General features: G+C 35.3%; 1 protein-coding gene and 1 long non-coding RNA gene across 4 annotated transcripts; both read right to left on the bottom strand.

Moving 5' to 3' along the window:
• Nucleotides 1-373: 373 nt before the first annotated feature.
• LOC118480338 lies at nucleotides 374-2,488 on the bottom strand. Of its 3 annotated transcripts, none has more exons than XR_004861983.1 (5): nucleotides 1,683-2,488; nucleotides 1,508-1,562; nucleotides 1,268-1,418; nucleotides 1,030-1,107; nucleotides 374-950 (listed from the first exon to the last, which is right to left on the bottom strand). It is a non-coding gene; the product is annotated as an uncharacterized LOC118480338 (long non-coding RNA). The 3 variants fall into 3 exon arrangements; XR_004861984.1 differs by having other exon boundaries at nucleotides 1,268-1,312; XR_004861982.1 differs by having other exon boundaries at nucleotides 1,508-2,488.
• Nucleotides 2,489-4,513: 2,025 nt separating this feature from the next.
• Nucleotides 4,514-7,765, bottom strand: LOC110868064 (probable serine/threonine-protein kinase WNK4). The gene is made up of 7 exons (XM_022117151.2): nucleotides 7,178-7,765; nucleotides 6,626-6,663; nucleotides 6,303-6,530; nucleotides 5,992-6,212; nucleotides 5,745-5,902; nucleotides 5,308-5,665; nucleotides 4,514-5,156 (listed from the first exon to the last, which is right to left on the bottom strand). The coding sequence occupies exons 1-7, from the start codon at nucleotides 7,235-7,237 to the stop codon at nucleotides 4,852-4,854; spliced, it is 1,368 nt and encodes a 455-aa protein (XP_021972843.1). The 5' UTR covers nucleotides 7,238-7,765; the 3' UTR covers nucleotides 4,514-4,851.
• Between the last annotated feature and the right edge of the window lie 2,867 nt (nucleotides 7,766-10,632).

Below are 10,632 nucleotides of genomic sequence, written 5' to 3'. Positions count from 1 at the left end.
TTTTCAAATTTTTTATTTTTATTTTTTTCTTTTTCGTTGTTTTAGATGGTGTAAAATAGATGTTAAATATATATATATATATATATATATATATATACATATTATACTACATACACATATACATATAAATTCAGTTTTGACATCTAAAAGTCAAATTGCAGGTTTTGTTCCCTTTTATAGATCAGAAAGCAGTTTATAAACCAACAAAATTAAAAAATCCTAACAGTTCTTCAAGTGTTTAATTATATCTAGTGGTGATGCCCGCGCGTTGCCGCGGGTTTGTTACGTCAGGAGAATCCGGCCGGTATTGTTCGGTTCATATGGTACCGCGACTTAGTATAGCAACCAAAATAGAAAACTCAAATACGTTACCATTAACAACTAAAAGAGAAAACACAAAAAAGTTATATGACCGAAACGATATCAACATGTGAAAGAGAACACAAAAAAAGCTACATGACCGAAACGATACCAACACATGTTCGGTTCACTTCGACCAAAATAATAAAAACGGCTTGTTTCGGGTCAACTCTCAGACTAAAACCGAACCGCCTATGTTATCATTACTATTATTATTAAATATAGAGAATAAATTGTTATATTTCATGTTCAAATAAATTTGACAATTATGATGTTTGATTATCTGTTCAAGCAGAATGAGCAAATCCAAATACCATCTCTAGCAACATATTCTTTTAAAAATGATCCACAACACCAGTTCAAGACACATAATAATTGATATATTATTAATAATACAATGATCCTCAGTATGCCTTTTTGATATTATTAATAACACAAGTGCTAGAACATATTATTGTATGTGGAGTCAACTATCAATCTCTTGGCTAATCTAGACCCTTATAAGGATTTTGATAAATCCTTGAGCCCTGGGCTCCATCCTTCATAAATCCAACATAGCTTGTGTCAAATTTTTTTTCCACAATAACCTCCTGAAATTAATGATCCCAACAATCAAAAGTCAAACAAAATTTTAAGGAAATGGAGCCCAGAAAAGTGAAAGAAGGTTACCTATTGGTGTTCAATGTTCTGAAAAGCACACGCTTTACCCCCTTGGGAATGTTAAGGACTTCATAACTTCGGCTTCGGCTGAAATAAGTTAAATAGTAATTAGAATTTAACTCACATGGAAGCTAGAAAACACATATCATGTTAACAGAAGTCATGCATGCTAGCAATAAAGAGCCATTTATTCAAAAAATATACCGAAAGAATCATGGAGCACTTAAAACAGAAGTTGAATATGTACCTGTTATGTTATTATCTCTTGGAACATCAACTAATAATGTTGGGTCTGCAGAAAAAAGGACACGAACGAAATTTGAAGGAAATAACTTAACGTATGCAATGACTATACGTCTAATGTGCAGAAATTTATTTAGAATGGGAAACACGAACATCTGTACACACATACATCCACACAATCTATTTAATGTTGATGAACGCATATAGTTATTTAACGATAAAGAACATGGTTTGAAGTGACGACCTTATTTGTTTCGCCATACGCAAAATATGTTTCTCAGATTCAATCACATTGGAACCTGCCAACACAGAACGTTTATGCTTACTGTTACACGTTTGGTTTCACCGTAGAGGAGAAAAAGTTGTATATTGAAACTATACAATAGCTAATATGAAACTTGATAGTCCGCATCACATACACAATGGCAAAACTCAAAAGTGTGAATAATGCATAGGGAGCGATATAGATATATCCGACGGCCGGCTCAACACCATCACTAATCTCGCTTCTTCACTTTCTCCGCCTTTGTCTGAACTCTCTCTCTCTCTCTAAGCTCAGCTCCCATCTAGCTAAGATCCAGCTCCCACTCTTTCTTTCTCCTCTTCGATCTCCCTCTTTTCTTCTTTCAAACTCTTACACCTGTTTTGATAGTCTCCTGAGCACACACACGCATCAGCTTAAAATGTACGATCGATCACTTTAATTACTTCAATTTAAACGTATTTTGCTGCTTAATTTCATGTTTTTGTAGAGGTTGAAAGGAAGATCTGTACTTGTGTTGTTTCGAACAGTTGTTAGCTTACTTTTGACTGATTGCTCATGCAGTTTTGGGGTACCAAACAACTCAAAAGTGGCTACCTTGATGCTGCAGTTATTACTGAAATGCAAATCCAGTTTAACAGAACCACCTGAAGGTGACATCCTTGTTTTTTTTAACAAGTCAAGAATAAATTTATCATGCTTGCTAGTGTCTCTATGAGAGAGTGAAAGGATTAGGTAAAAGCGTACCCGAACTTATAATTTTACCGGTTTATAGTGCACTCCTTAGTGAAATGCAATCCATGATTTTCAAGCCTACGCCTCCTGGTAAAAGAAAAGTGGTTGTTGCAACTAACATTGCTGAAGCATCATAACTTCTGGTTCTTGTTCTCTACTAACAAATGCACTTTTAATCTTCTTTTTCAAGCCGTTGATGTCACACGTAACCTAATATATGCAAGTAAACCCATACAAAACCGATATAAATTTCAACAAAACTAAATAAACCATAAAATTTAATAACACTTGCCTCGTGGGGACACGTGGTTTGGTTCTTCCCCTATCGTTGTTCTCTCTTCATCCGCCTTTTGTTCTCTCTCACCCATCTCTTTTTACACGTCTGAACGGATTTTAAAAAGCAAGTTGATAAACACCAACTCCTGGTACAAATAAAAAAAATAAGAAAAAATAAGCAATCACAAATACCATAATTACATATGCAATCTGAATCATGTGATGGTGACTCAAACGATGGATTGCCAACGATTAATCATCAATCTATCCTAAGGAACAATGCAAAGAAACATAATATACCGGTCTTTTCAATGCCATGTTTCCAAAATCAAATCAAACTACAAATTCGTTGTTCCCAAAGTGATAACAATAATCCACAAATCACTCCATCTATGTTAGCTCAAATTCATCTTCTATTAGTTAAAAATCAAATAGACGTGAATTGGAAAATATTACCTCAAGTTGTAATTCAATTTCAGTTCTGATCGGCAAGGACTTGTTCATATAGCTCTTAGGCAGTAGATATATCAAATCATTTCTAAACATCAAATCTATTGTGATAATTGATTGTTACTTACCTGGAATCACTGAATGGCCAGCACAACCACCACCGACGCAGACACCGGTTTCTCGATCTTTATCGATTCAGTGAAGATGAAATATATCGCGATAGTATCTAAAGAATCTGAAGATGAGTGGGTGGGTTTTGAGGAGCAAAGAAAGGGATGGGAAGAGGCAAACAATTCAAGGTTTTGTTATTGAAGATGGATGGCTGTTGATGGGAAATGGAACAGGTGAAACCGATTGCATATTGAATTTTGGTATAATTGATTGCATATGGATGGTTAATTGAATTTAGGTTCAATTGCAGGTGAAACGATCGGACGCAACATTTAATAGGATAGGGTTTTGCTTTATAGACTGGTGCATTTAAAACAACCATAAATTTTGGTTTTAAAATAGAACATATAACTAAACTTTAGAATATATATAGATATATATCTTCTGACTTAAGTCTAGAGTATAGGTTATGTTGACGAAATTAATGTTCCGGTTATGTTTCCTATTAAGAGTTTAGTCTACTTTGATCAAATTAATTAGGGGATACCAGAATAGCCTATAAATATTAACTCAATTGTAATGTTTAAAACAACTTTAATAAATTCTCTCGTTTGGGCGACAAGTGGCACACCACATCATAGAAGGGCTTTATGGGACGTTATATCACTAGAGCGCGTAGTCATAATAAAGCCCCTATCTATCATTACTCAATTATTAATTTTCATTTTTATTAATTATTTAAAAACATATATTTCTCATGCTTCTGTCTGGTCTCAAAATATGAAATCGAATTTCCGGAAAGGTTTCCGGCCAACCTGAAACCCAACCGATTAACCAAAGCTACAAAACAAAACACATTCGGTCATCTCTGCGTGCAGCGATCTTGCAAGCACGATTCGAAGCTACTGTAAAGGACATTTCCTAATATTCTTCCCAATTTTGTTCACACCCAAATAATCAGAATTATCCATTCTTGACCTAAAAATCCAAACTTTCCCAAAACTCAAAACCCTAACCGTAACAAACTCAATTCAATCCAATTCAATAATACAGAAACGAACAAAATCAAACTTGAGCAATTAGCAAGCTAGAAGATGAACAACACACCTGTAGATCAAATGGAATTTTTGATCTCTGAGAGGTAAGTTTGGGTTTTATTAAGTAGTTTCGGGGTAGTTGCAAAGGGAATTTGAAATTCCTTTCTTCCTTCACGCCGTGATGTAGATAACAGGAACAAGAATTCACACCCCCTTAGCGCCGCCTGTAGCAGTGTTCCGCGGCGCTATGGGGCGCCATGGCCGGTATCCCCGTGATGTGCCGCCCCACTACACTCGGACTAAACGTTGACTACTTATTCCCGATCGTTCCGTTCTTGCATGCAACCTATTTCCAAGCAATGTCCTATCAGTTTTCATGTTCTTCTCAAAATAGTTACTATTATTATATTCAAAATTTTTAATGGTACAAAGAATAAGAAATCTAAACAACAAGTTAGAACAACTGTAGCTAGCTAGTTTCTACACCAAACTCAATAAACTTGCACTTTGTTCTTCAAATCCCATTTCCTCTTTGCATCTTCAATTGCAGCTTCTCTACGCTTCTGCAGTTCACTCTGCCAGTAATGATACTGAGCTTCAATATCATCAAGCTCTTTCTTCAAATCTTCACACACACTTTTTTCGCCATCATCTTCACACACTACTGAATCATTAGACGTTTTCTTGCAAGAAAACACTTCCGAGCTCTTCATCCAATCACCCGAATATGTAAACAACGTCAAACCCTTTGAAACTGTGATCTTCCTTTGTGGGCCCGTATGCGATTTGGTTGTTTTGAACTATTGAACCTTCGGTTGAGCTAACTCCTCCACCAGATATGGAATTTTTCTTGAACGATGGTTTCCATGTTGGCACGAACTTCATAATCATGTCATCGATCAGCTCTGCTATAATAATCACATCTTCGTGCAAAAGGTCTAGTTCTTCAACCATTTCTTGAGCTATCGTATGTGCAGTATCAGCATCGAGCGAAAACGGGAAGTCAATATTCCTCGCACTACCTGTTAACACAAAACACAACCGAATGTTGACATAAATAACCAAAAAAACGGGTTGATTGAAAACATATAGCTAAAAGAGAAACGGGTCAAGTGGGTCAACCCAACCCGAACAATTTGACAAGACTCAATAGGAATGGTTCTTAGTTCTTACCACTAAAATCGGCTATTCTCAAGGTTAACTTGACAGTGTTTTCTTCATTCATTTCGCCTTTTAATCGGATTTCATTTCTCGCATTGATAGACTGAAGTTCAAGCAAAGGTAAACCAGTGCTGGTAGTGTTGCTAGTAGATGAAACCATATCGAAGTTATCGTCAATGTCCATCGGATATGTTGACAAGTTGACTTCAACCGGATTGTGTACATGCTCTTTTGTACTTTCTGGTGCGAGAAATGGATCTTTCAGAAGCTCTTTTGCGGGCAATCTTTGAGATGCCGGGACCAAACACTTCTCTATGAACTCCTTGACTTGTGGATCTTTGACTTTTGAAAGAGCAGCGGGTTTTATCCCCTGCAAAACAAAGACGAAATGATTAACACGTAACGAAACACCCTCATAATAGGAGATAGCCGAACAAATATACACTTACAGAAATAACTTTTTTATATATGTGTGCGGGATTTCTGCATTCACTGTACGGATATTCACAAGTTATCAACTCTAATATACACATCCCGAAAGAATATATGTCAACAAGTTCATTATATTCCTCTTCGTAAAGCTCCGGAGCCATGAATTCAGGGGTTCCTGCAATCAGTAAACAATTAATACTTACGTTACTTTTTAGTTTTTATAAATCAAAGTTGTCGCATAAATGCACGGACTAAATCACTTACCAATCAAACTTTTAGCAGTGGGGCGTAGCATTATCGTTGCTAATCCAAGATCGCCGATCTTCACTTTTCCATGGTTTCCGTTAACAAATATGTTGTCACATTTTAAATCTCGATGAATAATCGGCGGCTCATGACCGTGCAGATAAACCAAGCCTTTAAGGATCTGTCTGGCCCAATTCTTGATAGCCTTTAAATCAACACTCTTATGCTTCTTGCGATATCTAAACACAAATGGAAACAAAGATTAAACACTATTTAAAAATTAAAACATAGTTAAATGCAAGAACAAGAACAAACGGAACACAACTTACTGCCTCAAATTCCCCGAGGTAAACAGTTCAGTAATCATGTTAACCGTTTTCTTCTCGTCGTCTACCCAAGAAACATATGACTTGATTATGTTCTCATGTTTAAGCGTCTTTAGCAAGTGAACCTCGGAATAAACTCGCTCCAGATTTTCAGGTTTTTGAATAGCCTCATCTAACATCACTTGGCTCCATGCAACTTCAATTCCTTCAACTTCATCAAACCCCTTGTATCTGCAAACACCAAAAAAATTATAAGCATCATTATGCATTACAAACAATATATAATATACAAATTTAAACGAAAGAAAACAAGATGGAAGGCTTACACTGTCTTCCAGGCACCCCTCCCCAGCAATTCATTATACTGAAACAGAAAACAATGAAGAATCTGGTAAGTATTCTCACTATGGCAAAAAACTAATAATAATGTTTAACATACTGAGTATGGCAGAAAATAGAATGATAATGTTTTCATAACTAGACCGCTCGTCAAACAGGCTACTGACCGGACGGCTCGCACCAACCAGATGATTCAATAAATAATTTATAAATAAGGCACATATATATATAACAAATTCGTAATAAAATATAACAATAAATTTTTTGTGTAAACTAATATTAATAAAGTATGAAGCATTAAACAAACAAAATTACAAGTTTACACTAGTAAATTGATTATTATATGATATTTTAATTTAATGAAATCTGGTCCGACCGGTAACTCGGCTGTTTCAAATAACACTACAAATATCCATATAGTAAAACTGTAGCAGTTCATAACATATAAAATCCTTAATCCATAGCAACCAACTTAACAATGCAGAATCATAATCATAACAACAATACAATTACAAACAGAAACCGAAACCAAATCATACCCGAACGTAGCGATTTTTCGGGCATCTTTCAACAACATCAGGATCCTCTTCAGACGCCATAAGCACCACCAATTACAACAGATCGAAAAACACGCAGAATTCAGCAACAGCAACAGAGCTTCCGATCGAACGAACACCGCAACCAAACCCTAGAGTTCGTACTGTTCAGAAAACGCTTCGCAAGCAACGTAAAAAGCCTCGATCGACGATCGAATTCTGAAGTAATTTCCAGCAAAACACATCACCAATAATGTGTGTAAACTCTTCGAACGAATCAAATTTCTGGAAATTGTTAGTGTATTTGTTGCAAATCGGTTATTCATACCGCAAAAACGTTCAGATCCGAAATCATTTACGTATGAAATTGAGCGATTTCTGTGAGAATTGAATCAATTGACGAACAAACCTTGCAGATCAATGCTAGTGTAGCAGATTTGAGAAGGTTTCAGACGGAGAAGTTGCGATTTGAAAGCGAATTTTTGGATTATGGTGGATGTTTTTATAGATTTATAGAACCCTAACCCTAATCCCCAATTTGAGCGATGAAATAGGTATCAAGTGTGTTTGAAATTTGATTTTTTTAGTTTAATAAATTGGAAATAGGCATGTGAGTGTGTTTATATTTTGATTTTTAATTTTTAATATTTTATTTGCTGGTTTCTAGGAATGAGTAAAGTTATAAGAAAGATACCTCATCTATTTACAGATTGGCACATCTTTTATCCAACAATGTTTTCTGTTTATAGTATTGTTTTAGGTTAATTTATATTTTGTGTAAAAAATATCTTAAAAATAAAACAAAACTTAGATTTGTATTTTAAGTTTTGTATTTCTGTATTAAATATGTATGATTTTTAATACGACTACACTACCCTTAAATTATATGTCTCGTCTCAAACTAAAATATGTATGATTTTTAATACGATTAAACACTACCCTTAAACTATATGTCTCGTCTCGAACTAAAAAGATAGTTTTATATAAAACATACATAAGATATAGTTAGTTCTAAATTTTAACATGATTAAACACTAACTAAACTTACTAAAGGTGTAAATACTAAACTCTATCTAGGGCTCAAAAGAGAATTTTAAATACTAAACTCTATCTAGGACTCAAAAAGAGAATTTTAATTTTTATTATTCGTTTAGACATCTCAAATACGTTAGAGAACGATAATAAATAAGTAGGTCACATGGTTTAACATTAAATGAGTTGGTGTCCATTATGTAGTACGTTTGATGATAAAGTTATTTATTGTAAGAACTTTGACCTTACTAAAACTGATCCGTTAAAAACCATGATATTGTTCTTGAAATTGCCAAACATGCGACTTGTTTTTGTATAAAATGTGAAAGAATAACGTAAAATTTGTATTATAAACTAGGATTAGATAAATTATGGTAGATCTTCTATTTTAACAAATAAGGATATTAATTCAGTGAGTTTGAAGATGATATTGTTACTATTTATTAAAGACGTAAGAATCACGTAGGTTATCTTTGTATAATCTTCTCCGATGTAAATGTAATTTATGGTATAAAATAAATGTTTTGGACTAAAAATGTGAAAAATTTGAAAAGAAATACTTTTGTTAAAACTACTAAATACGTATGATATTGAGTAATGTAGGGATAGATTTTCATTTTAAATAAGTCATAGTGGAAATAATCAAGCACTAAAAGTTACAAAGGAATAATCAAGATTTGCCTTCACATTTAAACGTGTTTTAAAATGTAAATGACAAAAGTCTATTAGAAACCCCAGAAGAATCTGGTCCGCGTTCAATTGCTTAATGAATAGTTCTTATACTCAAAGGTGGTCAAAGCAAAGAATCACGTTAATTTTTATTAGACTAAACTGCAATTTTACCCTCTGAGGTTAGGGGTCATAGGCATGTCTACCCCCTAAGGAAATAATTGCAACTTTACCCTTCACTGTTCACTGTTATGTCGCACAATTACCCCCGGCGTCAAAGTCAATGTTATCTTTAAACGGTCAAAGGGCATAAAGGTAATTTCACCCTTTGGATCTTTATAATCCCCCTATACTTCTCTTCCACCATCATTCTTACCCCCTAAGCTTCACTCACTCTACTTCTTCTTCTTCACCCACCAACGATCCAGCTCCACCTTCACCTCCATTGCTCCGGCGACCACAACGTCAACACCCACCGGCTTCCACTCCAGCTCCGGCGACCACAACGTCAACACCCACCGGCTTCCACTCCACAATGAGTGAATCGCAGAACCCCATGCTTCCACCTCCACTTCCGGCGACCACAACGGCGTCCACTCCAGCTCCGCCGATGCACCTGGCTGCCGGCGACAACCACCAATCCTCCCTGTTGTCTCTGATTTCAGGTATAAACATCGATCTTTCTGAACAAGTAAAAAACAGGGGGTTATTGAAACATCGATCTTTTTATGTTTGCAGTGGACATGAGGATTCGGTGGTCAGTCCGATCGATTGTGGTGTCCGTGGTGGTGAAAATGCGGGGCCGCCCTTTCCTGCACTTCCAGTTTCCCCCGCAGCAGGAAATGGTTGTGTAGTTGATGTTTTATATATTAGGATCTTTTGGTTAAATATATTAGGATCTTTTGGTTTAATACTGATCTAATTGTATATATATTAGGATCTTTTTGATTTAAGAGTAAACTGCCATTTTGGTCCCTGTGGTTTGGTCACTTTTGCCACTTTAGTCCAAAACTCAAACTTTTTGCATCTGGGTCCCTGTGGTTTCAGTTTTATTGCCATTTTGGTCCAAAAATGAAATCATGTCATATTTGTCTTATAAAATACTGCTATTTTGTCCTTTTCTGCAGGGGCAAAATGATCATTTATTTTTTACAAATAAATACTATATTTTATAAGATAAATATGAGCTGATTTGCCCCTGAGGAAAATGACAAAATTGCAGGATTTTATAAGACAAATATGACCTGATTTCATTTTTGGACCAAAATGGCAATAAAACTGAAACCACAGGGACCTAGATGCAAAAGGTTTGAGTTTTGGACTAAAGTGGCAAAAGTGACCAAACCTCAGGGATCAAAATGGCAGTTTACTCTTGATTTAATATAATGTGCCTAGTTATGACCAATGTTTACAGTTACATGATCATAGTTGATGATAGTTATATGTGCAGTTACTGAACATAGTTGATGACAGTTACATGTGCAGTTGGGATGTTTGATGTTTTGATCAAAATGTGCCTAGTTATGACAGTTACATGATCTTACATGATCAAAATGTGCAGTTGTGAATGTTTGATGTTTGATTAGGATATACATTTTGTGCAGCAGTGGTTTGCTTAATCAGTGGTTTGATATATTGTTAGTAATCATAACAGATTCTAGTGTGATTAATAGTCACCACATATTCTAGTGTGGTTAATAGTCAAAATGTGCAGCAGTGGTTTGCTTAATCAGTGGTTTGATACATTGTTAGTAGTC

This window comes from Helianthus annuus, chromosome 7 (assembly GCF_002127325.2).
Source record: "Helianthus annuus cultivar XRQ/B chromosome 7, HanXRQr2.0-SUNRISE, whole genome shotgun sequence".
NCBI classification, from domain to species: Eukaryota; Viridiplantae; Streptophyta; class Magnoliopsida; order Asterales; family Asteraceae; genus Helianthus; species Helianthus annuus.
The sequence above is the reverse complement of the archived record's forward strand: the minus strand, read 5'-3'. Positions and strand labels throughout refer to the sequence as shown.